General features: G+C 51.9%; 1 protein-coding gene across 1 annotated transcript in view; it reads right to left on the reverse strand.

Moving 5' to 3' along the window:
• The window catches only part of RNF17 (ring finger protein 17), a 1,983,649-nt gene that overhangs the window by 854,133 nt on the left and 1,114,893 nt on the right, over window positions 1-14,623 (reverse strand). The window contains exon 22 of the mRNA XM_069202301.1: window positions 2,734-2,854. Within this exon, the coding sequence (XP_069058402.1) occupies window positions 2,734-2,854 (121 nt within the window). The remainder of the gene's footprint in view (window positions 1-2,733; window positions 2,855-14,623) is intronic.

Below are 14,623 nucleotides of genomic sequence, written 5' to 3' on the forward strand. Positions count from 1 at the left end.
CTGCCAGAAACGAAGCTCGCTTGTTTTGTACCTCCAGAGTGTAATCCGGGAATAATGTCACCTCCCCGTTTCCGACTTTAAAAGGGCCCGATTCCCTGGCCCTCTGCAGGAGGGTGTCCCTGTCACTATAATGTAACAGTTTAGCTATCACGGCCCGGGGGGGCCTGCCCGGGGCCAGCGGCCTCGCCGGTACCCGATGCGCCCGCTCCAACGTGTAGAAGGGGGTCAGGCGCCCCGGAGCCACCGTCTCACCGAACCACCTCTCCAAAAATTCAACCATGTTCGTACCCTCGGTCCCCTCCGGGAGACCCACCACACGTACGTTATTCCTTCTGTTCCTCCCCTCTGCGTCTTCAACTCTCCTTTCGAGGCGCGTCACTCTGTCAACCAGGGAGGACACTTCAGCTGTCAGGTTTTCCTGCTTCGGTGCTATGTCCGCCAGGGCAGTTTCTGTTTCTTTGACTCTATCTACCAATTTGTGGTGTTCCGCTCTCAGCAAGCTCACCTCAACCTGGCTGATCTCTCGCTGCAGCGTTGTTTTGGTGTCCTCTATCGCTCCAAGAATTTTATCTAGCGTGTCCTGAACCTTGACCTGTGTGTGGTCCTGCGCGCCCGACTCTTCGCACTCGGCCTGAGCCTTGGACTCCATATTTCTGGCCTTGGGGCGAGCCTTGGAGGGCATCAGCGCGGCCGCAGGCCCCGCCCCAGGGACCCCTGACAGCAGCCTCGGCGGTGTTTGTCTATCTTCTCCAAGACGTCACTCCCTCCCCTCCATGAGCCGCTGCCTTGCCCCAGGCTTTTCCTCAGCCGGGTCCCCGTACCCTTCAGGGTCCACTGTTTCTGAGTCTCTCCGTTGGGTGCTCCGCGCCTTTGCTCCCCTATTGCAGTCCAGACAAATGGGTCCCCCCGTCCCAGGGATCAGATCAGCCCCCCAGGGGCCCCACGTTGGTGCGGGTCCAGATCGTTCTTTTTCAACTTTTGCCCCAAACAGCCTACCAGTCCCACGCAGGCTCGTCAATGTCCACAGCAGTCCTCAAGGGACCGATTTTACTGCACGTTACGCCGTCATAGGGAATGTCAGGGCCCCGGGTTCCGTCTCCGTTCCAGTGACCTCTCCATGTGTTCCCTTATCACTCCGGACTTTCGCTGCACTGGTCCCCTCTTACAGCCTCCCGATAACTCTTCGCCGCTGGGCGCTCTTCGGCTGCACCGTTGCGATGGAGGAGAACTTCTCCGTTGTCCCCTGGGGTCCAATGACCAGACGCTTGATCACAGCCCCGGCCTGCAGCCCTACCCGGGTCTCAATCACGGCCTCGAGCAGGTCTCCGAGTCCACCCGGGGCCCTCGCCTCCCGGGGCGCTGCCCCGCCGCACCCGTTCCGGTGCGGGAGCTCATGGGCTCTCAGGCCCCTCCAGCACCTGTGCCGCTATGAGGAGGGGACTCCATACTATCCCCCCTCGCGCCTCGCATTGCCCGCTCCTACCGCGGGATGGTGCCGCCGTCTTCCGCTGGAGCCGCCCGCTTCTGGGCACGCCGGCCGGTCAGCTCCGCCACCCGACACCCTCAAGGGCCGCTGTAGGGGCCGCAGTCTCTCGCCCGGGTCGGCGCCCGTCTGCTCCCGGGGCCGCCCGCGTTCAGCCACTCCGTCCTGCAACGCCCCGACTGGGCGCGACTTCTCCCGCGGGCACGGCCGCCCCCTGCTCTCTCACCGTCTGATAAGGCCACGCCCAGGGCCCCGCACCTTCACGTCCCGTCGCCTCCTTCCCTCTCCGGCGGGCCCGGCCACAGCCCAGCGCGAGGCCGCGGATGCAGTCGTGCGCCCAGGCCTCTCGTCCCCCGAGCCGTCCAGGAGGCCGATTTCGGCACCGGGCTCACTTCGCCGTCACCAGAGGGGCACTCTCTCGCCTAGCCCCCTCCTGTGAGTCTACCCCTCAGTCCGGACTTCAGTCGGCCCGGCAGAGGCGCTTTTTCGCTCAATTATTCACCGGCCCCTCCGGAGCTCGGAATTTAGGCGTGCGCCATCTCCGAGACCTTGGCCACGCCCCCTAGTCACTAGCCTGTTAGTGACAAATTTGGAAAGCAGAGAGAGCATAACCACTGAGGTTCTGGTTAGCAGAGCCTCAGTGAGAGAGTTAGGCATCACACAGGGAACACCTACAGGGCACATACTTATGAGCACTGGGGCACTGCCTGGCAGGGTCCCAGTGACACATAGACTAAAACAATATATATACAGTGAAATATGGGGGTAACATGCCAGGCAAGATGGTACTTTCCTACACACACTACCACAAAATAGAGCATTAGTATCATCTAATTTTGCCACTATCAACATCTGAGGGGAACCCTTGGACTCTGTGCACACTATCTCTCACTTTGAGATAGTATATACAGAGCCAACTTCCTAAAGACAGCACTTTTGAATATGGGAGAGTGAATTCGATTTGCAGTCATAGAAAGTTAGAAAGGATAGGCTTTATAAATACAGCTCGATGTCACTTGGTGTTTTGAATACCCTGCAGCTGAAGTCTGACCATAGAGGACAGGGATCTAGTGATAGTGCAAATGGAATAATGTGCTACAAGTACAGGGTTTATCACTACATGACATAACACTTAAATCTAGACAGAAGTAATTTTTAGTGAATGAATGAGCATAAGAATCAGTTTAAAATGAGTTTAGAACATTTGCAACCATCGTTAAAAAGATCATAGAAGAATTAAAGTCACTTACTAATGACTGTGCATGACATAATTTTTTCATGCACTATTTTTTTAAATTCTTCAATTGCTCCTTCACTCCATTCTGCTGCCTGCATGAATGGTTCAATATGTGCAAGTTGGCACCAAATTCCCTGTAAAACAAAATTATGGATTTAAAACAAGACAAAATCACAGTTACTAAGCCTCACAAGATACAGGTCTGCAGAAGGATATGCACTGAATGAACCTCAATTCCTGCTCATATAAATAAGCAAAGTCATGTATGAACCAGGATAGGAATATTTTGGAAAAAGCATGTTAAGGTGTGGAGCATACATGTAAGGAAAGTTGATAACAATATAGAAGAGCCCCAAGATTAATAGGACAAAACAAAGGAACAAGTCAAAGCCATATGAACTAACCATATTCATTAAGTTTGTGAAATTAAGGAAATTCTTCTGCCAATTCAAAAGGATACTGTATCCATTGCCACACACATGGATTCAAGTATTAATAAGCGGGGATGATCAGACATATTTAAACATGTGAAGGTGTGGAGGCACCAGGAGACTTATCAAAGGTCTGTGTGGCTTTAATACACATCAAATACCATTTCGAGCCCCATCTCCTTCTGAACACAAGCCTTGCACACAACTAACCAAGGGTAAAAGCTTTGAAAACAGCATTACATGACTGACAACTGATCTTTCATCTGCCCACAGCTTTAGAATTATAGTGAAATGTCTTAAGCCACTACTTTGGTTGATGTTCGAATTGAGAATAAAATGCTGTACTTTGGTAGGAAAATGCCACAGTTGGCATGGTTACCCCCTGACTTTTTGCCTTTGCTGATGCTAAGTTATGACTTGAAAGTGTGCTGGGACCCTGCTAACCAGGCCCCAGCACCAGTGTTCTTTCCCTAAACTGTACCTTTGTCTCCACAATTGGCACAACCCTGGCACCCAGTTAAGTCCCTTGATACTGGTACCAAGGGCCCTGATGCCAGGGAAGGTCTCTAAGGGCTGCAGCATGTCTTATGCCACCCTATAGACCCCTCACTCAGCACCTACACACTGCTTCACAGCTTCTGTGTGCTGGTGGGGAGAAAATGACTAAGTCGACATGGCACTCCCCTCAGAGTGCCATGCCAATCTCACACTGCCTGTCGCATAGGTAAGTCACCCCTCTAGCAGGCCTTACAGCCCTAAGGCAGGGTGCACTATACCACAGGTGAGGGCATATGTGCATGAGCACTATGCCCCTACAGTGTCTAAGCAAAACCTTAGACCTTGTAAGTGCAGGGTAGCCACAAGAGTATATGGTCTGGGAGTTTCTCAAACACGAACTCCACAGTTCCATAATGGCTACACTGAAAACTGGGAAGTTGGTATCAAACTTCTCAACAGAATAAATGCACACTGATGCCAGTGTACTATTTATTGTAAAATACACCCAGAGGGCATCTTAGAGATGCCCCTGAAAACATACCCGACTTCCAGTGTGGGCTGACTAGTTTTTGCCAGCCTGCCACACACCAGACATGTTGCTGGCCAGATGGGGAGAGTGCCTTTGTCACTCTGTGGCCAGGAACAAAGCCTGTACTGGGTGGAGATGCTTCTCACCTCCCCCTGCAGGAACTGTAACACCTGGCGGTGAGCCTCCAAGGCTCACCCCCTTTGTTACAGCACCACAGGCCATCCCAGCTAGTGGAGATGCCTGCCCCTCCGGCCACTGCCCCCACTTTTGGCGGCAAGGCTGGAGGAGATAATGAGAAAAACAAGGAGTCATCCACCAGTTAGGACAGCTCCTCAGGTGTCCTGAGCTGAGGTGGCCCTTACTTTTAGAAATCCTCCATCTTGTGGATGGAGGATTCCCCCAATAGGATTACGGATGTGCGCCTCCCTCCCCACAGGGAAGAGGCACAAAGAGGGTGTAGACAGCCTCAAGGACAGTAGCCATTGGCTACTGCCCTCCCAGACCTAAACACACCCCTAAATTCAGTATTTGGGGGCCCCCAGAACCAAGATTCCTGCAACCTTAACAAGAAGGACTGCTGACCTGAAGCCCTGCAGTGAAGGCGGAGACGACAACTGCTTTGGCCCCAGCCCTACCGGCCTATCTCCCAACTTCGAAGAAAACTTCAACAGCGACGCATCCAACAGGGACCAGCGACCTCTGAAGCCTCAGAGGACTGCCATGCAACCAAGGACGTATAAACTCCTGTGAACAGCGACCCTGTTCAACAATCTGCAACATTCTTGCAACAAAGAAACAACTTTAAAGACTTCATGTTTCCCGCCGGAAGCCTGAGACTTTCCACTCTGCACCGACGCCCCCAGCTCAACCTGCGGAAAACCAACACTACAGGGAGGATTCCCCGGTGACTGCGAGCCCGTGAGTAGCCAGAGACCCCCCCTGAACCTCCACAGCGACACCTGCAGAGGAAATCCAGAGGCTTCCCCTGACCGCGACTGCCTGTAACAAGGGACCCAATGCCTGGAACCAAAACTGCACCCGCAGCCCCCATGACCTGAAGGAACCGAACTCCAGTGCAGGAGCGACCCCCAGGCAACCCTCTGCCTAGCCCAGGTGGTGGCTACCCCGAGGAGCACCCCCCTGTGCCTGCCTGCATCGTTGAAGAGATCCCCGGGTCTCCCCATTACTTCCTATCTGAATTTCTTACTTTGAAATAGTATATACAGAGCCAACAGTGCACTATGCCACAAATTTATGCCAACAAAAGGCGTATACCATTTTGGTGGCGGGCGCATGGCTGCCAAGACTTCGGGTGGAAGATCAAAAGTTGTCAACTGGCACCACTCAATCTCCAAGCCTGAAGGCGGAGATTGGACAAGTTTGCGTGGAGAACCGTGCCCTGCTGCTGCGACAGAAGAAGTGCCCCAAAAGGCAGTCTGAGTGGAGGATCGATGGTCATACTCAAAAGCTCTGGATACCATACTCACGGTGCCCAGTCCGGAGCCACCAAGATGACTTGGGTCCGGTCGTTCCTGAGCTTCTTAAGAACTCTGGGCAGAAGTGGTATAGGCGGAAAGGAGGTCGGAGTTCCAATCGAGATGAAAAGTGCCTCCGAGCGAGTGTCGCCTTGGAAAATCCAATGCGCAAAACAGCTGACCTTGCGCGTTCTCTGCGGAGGCAAACAGATCTAACTAAGGCTCACCCAACTGCTGAAGGAGACCAAGCGCCACCTCTGGATGGAGATGCTATTCGTGATCGGCTGTGCATCAACGACTAAGTTCGTCAGCTCTGGCGTTGAGAGAACCCGCCAGATGTTGAACCACCAGCGTAATGCCCTGATGTTTCAGCCATGTCCAGAGACATAGTGCATCCTGACAATGGGTCTGGGACCCTATTCTGCCCTGTTTTTTGCAGTACCACATGGCGGTAGTATTGTCCGTGAACACCTGCACTACCTTCCCTTTGAGAGAGGGAAGAAATGCTTTCAATGCAAGCCTGATCGCCTGGAGCACAAGAAGACTGATATGGAGCACAGACTCCGCTGGAAATCAGAGGCCTCTGAACTCCACATGTCCCATGTGGCCGCTCCAACCCAAAAGTGATTCATCTGTCACTATAGAAAGATCCAGTTGGGGAAGGGAGAGGGATCTGCCATGGACCCAATGTGGATTTGAAAGCCACCACTGCAGGTCTTTAGCAGTCTCCTCCGAGATCTGGACCATGTCGGAGAGATTCCCATGATGCTGCGCCCACTGGAACTTCATGTCCCACTGCAGAGCTTGCATATGCCATCTGGCATGTGTCACTAGCAGGATGCAGGAGGCCACGAGGCCCAGCAGCCTCAGAGTCAGTGTCACCGAAACCCAAGACAGAGGCTGAAAGATCAGAATCATAGCCTAAGTATCTTGGACTAGCTTTTGAGGAGGAAAAGTCCAAAACTGCATTGGGTCCAGAACAGCTACGATAAAAGTGCGTGTCTGAGAGTCAGGAATGATTTCGGCTTATTTATAGTGAACCCCAGCGCGTGCAGGAGGCTTGCCATAATCTGAAGGTGAGAGACGACTTTCTGGAGCGAGTCCGCCTTCAACAGCCAGTCGTCAAGGTAGGGGAAGACTGAGACCCCTAACCTGTGTAGATGAGCTGCAACCACCGCCATCACTTTCGTGAACATCCGAGGGGCGCAGGTAAGGCCGAAGGGGAGCACGGTAAACTGATAGTGCTCGTGACCTACCACGTTTCGTAGGTAACGTCTGTGGGCAGGCAGGATGGGAATGTGGAAATAAGCGTCCTGCAAGTCCAACACTACCATCCAGTCTCCTGGGTCTAAGGCAGGCAGAACCTGAGCCAGGGTGAGCATTCTGAACTTCTCCTTCTTGAGGAAGTAGTTGAGGTCCAGAAGGTCCAGGATAGGACCTAAGCCCTTCTCCTTTTTCGGCACCAGAAAGTGGCGGAAATAACAACCACGACCTACTTCTGGCACAGGGACCTTCTCTATAGCTTCCTTGGCCAAGAGAGCCACAAATTCCTGGCGGAGAAGTGACAAATTATCCTCCAGGAGTTGGCTGAGTGATGGAGGCATGGCCGGTGAGGCAGAGTCGAAAGGAAAGGAGAGCCCTCGCAAACAATCTGAAAAACCCACCTGTGTGTAGTGATGGATTCCCAGTGGGGCAGGTGATGGTGAATCCTGCTACCAACTGGATGAGAGTTAAGGGACCGACTAGGAGGGTTTGGAGACGGGGCAACGGGGCAGAGGTGGACTGGGCAGACCTCTGGTTTCCTGTCCTATGTGGGATTCTGCGCCCCCAGCCATGCAGCGGCTGAATAGCATGGGTGACACAGTGGGTGGGTGGGGGACGTGACAGGGAGCCCCTGCCGTGGCCACGAAAGGGGCAAAAAGCAGACTGCTGGGGGCTAGGGGCAGTGGAAAGACCAAGGGACCGAGCTGTAGACCGAGAATCCTTGAATCTCTCCAAGGCCAAGTCCGCTTTGTCTCCAAAGAGATGGAAGCCATCAAATGGCATGTCCATGAGAGACTGTTGGACATCCCCTGAAAAATCAGAAGTACACAACCAGCTGTGGCGTCTCAAGGCCACCGTAGTAGCAACTGATCTGCCCAGAGAGTTGGTCGCGTCCAGCCCACATTGGATAGTGTACTTTGCCGCATCTCTCCCATCGTTGACAGCTTGGAAGACAATATCACGGGCCTCCTCCAGTATCTGCGACAGAACTTGCGCAACCGTCTCCCACAAAGAGTGGGTATAGCGGCCCAAAAGGCATGTGATGTTCACAGACCGCAGCGTGATACTGGAGGAAGAAAACAGCTTCTTTCCAAAGTATTACAGCCTTTTTGATTCCCTATCAGGGGGTGCGGAAGGGAATGCGCCTGATTAAGAGTAAGCCTGGATGACTAGACGCTCAGGCGTGGGGTGTTGGGACAGGAATTTAGGGTGGTTCGGGGCGGGCCAATGGTAGCGTGTAATAGTTCTATTCAAAGGAGCCCTTGTGTTGGGTTTGGACCAAGTACCCAAAAGGACATCAGTGAGGGCTTCATTAAATGGTAAAAGGGGCTCAGATGTGGAAGCCTCTGGTTAAAGCACCTCTGTCAGGAGGTTGGACTTGACCTCTACAGTAGGTAGCGCAAGGCCAAGGACCTCAGCCGCCCTACTGACCACTACAGCATAAGTCGCTCCCTTAGCCGTAGCCACGGTAGCAGGAGACAGTATGCCAGAATCTGGTGAAGTGTCCAGTCCACTGGCTTCACCCAATTCCTTTGCCCAGAACAAAGATGGGTCATCCTGGTATAAATAAGGGTGCAGGGACCCCTCCAATCCTTCCCCGCATTTGTAGCCATAGGAAAAAGGGTCCAAATCCAACCTGGGGTGAGTAGGTCCCATCGAAGATAAAGGTGGCGGCGTGAGGCGCTTCTCTGAGTCATCGGGGATAAGGATCGGGTCAAAATAGATAATTGGCACTACGGACGTCGGGAAAGTGGACAATCGACCCATCGCCGCAGAAGGTCTCAGTAGTGCGACCGGAAGTGTGGATCCGGAGGGGACCTCGGTGGGCAGAGCAGAAGCCGCGGCACGGAACCTAAAGGCCCCTCAACCGAACCGCAAGGCGCTGCATCGGGGTCTGTCCGTTCAAATATGAGCCGCATGGCCTCATACAACTTTTTAAGATGGTTGGGGGTCGCTCCGGCTCACGGAAACTCAGGGAAGCGCAGAGTGGACCCAGAAGCAGGATCCGAGGACGGAGGCCTTGAGCGTCGACGCTCCTCCCGTGTCGCATCAGCCAGGCGACGGGGCGAGGTCGAAGTGAGATGAGACCGTTTTGACTTATTTTTCTTACCGGTACCCGAAGATTTGGAGGAAGACTAGTGGTGGAGGCTCCGCGAATGGTCTCGAGACCTTACTCTTGAGCGAGAATGGGACCTACGCGGAGTTGAGCGCTGGGCCGCCATGAGCTTGAGAGAACATTTCCTCAAAGCGTTCGGGGGCATGGCCTGGCAATCGGACCATGGCTTCAGGTCGTGGTCGCACTCCAGGCACAACAAACAAACACGATGCGGATCCGTCACTGACATCATACAGTGACAGTCCTCGCACGGCTTGAACCCGGTCTTGAGGACATCTTCAACGCACGAAAAACTCACACAAAACTCAACAAAAAGGGTTGAAACCGGTCAAAAAGAGGCCAGGGTAGCTCTCTCCGGAACAGCGCATGGCGTGGAAAGAAAAGAATGATGTCACTGCACTGAGGAGGCGTCTATGTACTACCCCCAACGTCATTGCGGCGACTAAGACACCAATGATGCCCACGGAGTCGACCGAAGCCAACTAGCAATGCGCAAGGGTATTGCTCGAAGAAAAATCTCTGAATCCAGTCTGACGTCTGGGGGAAATTCTAAGGTAAGAAATTTGCATCTAGGAGTCTCTATCAGATTAAATCTACTGTAATCTCCAATTTGAGATGTTAGTTATGCTAGATTCCTGGGAAATTTTAGCAACTATGAAAGAAGTGGACCATTTCATTATATTTAGAACAACTGACCAGCACAGTCTTACTCTGAATAGTCTGGGAGTGAGAGTGATCGAGATATAGACTTCTTCTGAAAACCGAAGCACAGACTATTAACTTCAAATGTTCTTGAGAGAACTTTGCTTACGGTCAACATTTCCCTATATGTAATGTAGACCTTAGGGCTCTGTGCTAACAACTTTGGTAGTGGCTACAAGAAGAAAGATCACTGTAACATTGAGGGTTGTAGCTAAGCCCTGGAAAGTGCAAGGGCTTTCTGGGTTACTGATGCAAAATTTTCAGGTTATATTAACTGAAAAAGCACAAGCTATTTATTCTGCCATACACTATTTCACTTTCAAGACCACCTGTGATGAACGGACTTTACTGTTAAGCAGACTACACCAAGTGAATACAGACCCAAATAAGATACTTAAAGAATTTTGAGCAGCATCACAATATCCACGGTATCAAGATTTCATAGCTGGACATACAAGAAAAGAGACATAATTGCAAGACTTTCGGATACTATCTCAGAAATACGTGCAAAATAAGATAGGACTGAAGGCTGTGAAGGATACTCTCTTGGGAGCTGGCTCACACAAACACACAGAAGGTCAAGAACAGACAGTTCAGTTCAGCTCAGGGCCATTAGAGAAAGCAGAGTACTCTTTAGTTCATTTAAAAGAACTGCTAATGGTGGGATGACAATGCTAAAGTGGGAGGGTTTCTCACCTGCTCCGACCCCTTTGAAGATGCTTGTTCCGGCCCTGTAACCCACAAGTGAAAAAGGGGCAGAACACCGAACTGCCAACGGATGCCACTGTGTGCTGCTTGCTCGGCTTAGAGATCCTGGAAGAGCGACTGGGTCCTTGTATGAAGCTGGCTCTGAATATACTATATCAAAATGAGATATAGTGTGCACAGAGTCCAGGGGTTCCCCAAGAGGCTCAACGTACATGTTACTTCCCTTCGGTAACGAAATAGCTGGTAGAGACATAGGCCCTCATTTTAACCTCGGCGGTCTTGTAAAAAGACACCACTGTGCTGAAAACCACCAGTGCAGGCGGTTTTTCGCACAGCGTATTATGACTGCTGGCAGACCTCCATCCTTTTTCGGACGGAGAGCCGCCAGCAGCCATACTGGCGGTCGGCGGGGAAGTGGAGGCTGCTCCACCTCCACGTCATCAGAACACCGCCCACTGAATCACGTCCCATGATTCGGTGTGGCGGTGTTCTGGTGACGGGGTGCTGGCGGCGGAGCAGCCCCCATGGATCCCGTTCCCTCCCGGAGGATCACCAGACCAGGTAAGGTGATCATTCGTTAGGGGAGGGGGGTGGGGAGGTGTTGTGTGTTTTATAATAGCTTATTGCCATTTTAACTAAAACTGTGTATGTTACTGCTCTAATTCAAAGTTCCTAACTTACCTGTGTGGAGTACCTTGCATTTTATGTATTTACTTCAAATCTTGAATCTTGTGGTTCTAAAATAAATTAAGAAAATATATTTTTCTGTATAAAAACTATTGGCCTGGAGTTAAGTCTTTGAGTGTGTGTTCCTCATTTATTGCCTGTGTGTTTACAACAAATGCTTAACACTACCCTCTGATAAGCCTACTGCTTGACCACAGTAACACAAAACAGAGCATTAGAATTATCTCATTTTGCCACTATCTTACCTCTAAGGGGAACCCTTGGAAACTGTGCACACTACCTCTCACTTTGAGATAGTATATACAGAGCCAACTTCCTACAACTGGCGTCAACAAAAGGCTAAAAGTTAGGGGGTAAACATGCCAAGGAAGGCATTCCTTACAGGCATCTACAGAGACAGGGTGCACTCCAGTTCCAGTCTGATTGCAGATAAGTACCCATGTTGTCGGAGGGCAGGCCAGGGGGTTTGGAGGAGTACGGGAGGTGCCCCATGTAGGCACACAAACCACACCCTCAGCGGCATGGGGAAGGCCAGGTGCAGTGTGCAAACAGGGGGCGTAGGGTTCTCAATAGAACTCTATGGAGGGACCCGGGGTTACTTAGGTGCTGCAAAGGGGGGCCTTTCAGGCAAGCCACCGACTGGGCAAGGGTTGGGCCACCTGCTGGTCTTTGCTGCACCCATGGTGAGTTTCTCACTGGCCTGGGGGCTGCAGGTACAGTGCTTCTTCCAGGCGTCAAATATCTTTGTCCCGGGCAGTCGCGGTCAGGGGGGGTCCTCGGGAATCCCTCTGCAGGTGTTGTGAGGGTGCAGGGAGGTCAGCTCAGGGTGGACACTTCGTCAGATTCACCTAGGGGTCCTCTCTGGATAGTTGGTTTATCTGGACACGGGCCGGGGGAGTGGGGTGCAGAGTTCTGGGGACTCACTCTTCTGGAGTGAGGTGGGAGCTCCTTTAAAGATGGATGCCTTTTCTTCTTCTGGACACAGCCACTGCCCATGTGAGTTCTTGGTCCTCGGTGATGCAGGCAGTCTCCTGGAGGCTTTTCAGGGGTCGCTGGTCCTGTAGAAGGCGTTGCTTTTCGGTTGCAGGGTTTTTGAAGCAGGAGACAGGCCGGTAGAGCTGGTTATCGTTGTCTTTTCTTCTCTGCTGTGTTTTCAGCTCAGCAGTCCTCCTTCTTCTTGTGAGGTCATCCGGAATCTGAAGAGCTGAGTTCAGCGTCACCCATAAATACTAAATTTAGGGGTGTGTTAGGGTTAGAGGGCAGTAGCCAATGGCTACTGTCCCTGAAAGGGGGCTTTAGGAGGCTGTCCTGGTTTGTAGTGGGTACCTTGGGTACTTACACCTTATACCATGTCCAGTTATCCCTTATCAGTGAAATGTAGCAGTGTTCTAGCAGCTTAGGCTGACAGAGGTGGCTATAGCAGAGCAGCTTAGGCTGAACTAGGAGACATGCAAAGCTCCTGCAATACCACTTATAGTTACACAGTGCTTATACACAAGTAAAGATAATACTCAGTGTTACCAAAAATAAAGTATTTATTTGAGAAACAGTACCAAAAATATCTCAGAGACAATACTACTTCTGGAGGTAAGTATTATACAAAATATATACACTAGACATCAAAATTAGACAAGTAAATAGTCATAGCACAATGCAAGTAATAGGAAATGCTATAGATTGCAATGGGAGAAAATAGGTCTGGGGCAACACAAACCATATACTAAGAAAGTGGAATGTGAATCACAATTTCCACCCTAGACAAGTGTAGTGTGTGCAGAATCGCTGGGAAAGTAAGAATACAGTAGAGGTAAGTAAATTACCCTGCCCCAGAGCTCAGAAAAGCAGGAGTAAAGTACTGCAAGTTTCCTTAGGACACACTACACCTCATGATTGGGATTTTGCAGCAGCCAACCAAGTCTCCAAAGAACAACTGCTGGATTGCGGGACCTGAAGACCTGCAAAGGAAGGGGACCAAGTCCAGAAGTCGAAAGAAGTTCCAGGAAGGACAGCAGCCCCTGCCAACCCAGAAGAGGGTGCAAAAGAAGAGTCCACGGTTAGTCTAAGACTGCAGAAATGCACCTAAGGAAGATGCCAGCGGGTTCCTGCATGATGCAAAGGATGTCCCATGATGAGAAGATCGTTGTAGACGTGATTTTGTGTTGGAAGTCGCCAACAAGCCTTGGCTACGACAAAAGTGCGTTTTGCGTCAAAGTGGCGCTGTATGAGCCCAGGAGGGACCTGGGGGCCTCAACTTTGTGTGACGAGGAAGAGGGGGATCTCAACACTTTAGAGAGCCCTCAGGATGCCAGCCAGTAAACCGGAGGTCCCAGGACACGGAGACAAAGGAGGTGCAAAATGCAGTGGATGCAGCACAACAAAGGGAGATCGCACGCCGCCGGTGAACAACTCAGCGAGTTAAGCGTTGCAGGATGCAGTGCTGTGGACCTGGGCCAGGCTGTGTGTGAAGGAATTTTGCAAAGAGTGCACAGAGGCCTCAGGAGGTGAAGAAGACACAGTACACAGGGGTACCGTCGCTCTCTGGGAAAGCAAGGTCTTACCTCCCCCAAATTACATCAGCAGGACCTCAGGACAGTCTGTCATGATGTCCACCCTCTGTGTCCCTAGGAGCACGCTCGTCGCTGTGAGAGGAGTACAAGGGTACCGGTCGTGGTCTTGGAAGAAGCCTGGTGGAGCGGGGAGTGACTCAGTCACCCCACGGGAGACTTCTTCGGTCCTTCTGGTGCAGGATGAAGACCAGGCGTCCTCAGAGCATGCACACCGTGGAAACTGTAGCGGTTGCTGACTTGGATCTGAGGTTGCTGAAGAGAAGTATCTCTTGTAGATACTTTGTTACAGTTACAGCGTTTCTCGGAGCAGGCTACGGTTGATCCAAGGTCAGAGGATGATTAAGTTGTTGCAGAGGATTCCTAAAGGAAACTTGCAGCCAGAATCTGAAGAGAACCCACAGGAGAGACCCTAAATAGACCTGAGAGGGGGATTGGCTACCTTATCACGAGGGGTCTCTGACGTCACCTGCTGGTACTGGCCACTCGGAGCCCTCCAGAGTGCCCCCACACCTTGCAACGCAAGATGGCTGAAGTCTGGGACACACTGGAGGAGCTCTGGGCACCACCCCTAGTGTGGTGATGAACAGGGGAGTGGTCACTCCCCTTTCCTTTGTCCAGTTTCGCGCAAGAGAAGGGGACAAGGGGTCCCTGAACCGGTGTGGACTGGCTTATGCAAGGAGGGCACCATCTGTGCCCTTCAAAGCATTTCCAGAGGCTGGGGAGGTTACCCCTCCCCAGCCTGTAAAACCTATTTCCAAAGGGAGAGGGTGTAACACCCTGCTCTCGGAGGAAATGCTTTGATCTGCCTTCCTGGGGCTGGGCTACCCAGACCCCAGGAGGACAGAACCCTGTCTGTGAGGTGGCAGCAGCTGTAGCTACACTGCAAGCCTCAGAGAGCTGGTTTGGCAGTACTGGGGGTCCATGGTG

Source organism: Pleurodeles waltl, chromosome 8 (assembly GCF_031143425.1).
Source record: "Pleurodeles waltl isolate 20211129_DDA chromosome 8, aPleWal1.hap1.20221129, whole genome shotgun sequence".
NCBI classification, from domain to species: Eukaryota; Metazoa; Chordata; class Amphibia; order Caudata; family Salamandridae; genus Pleurodeles; species Pleurodeles waltl.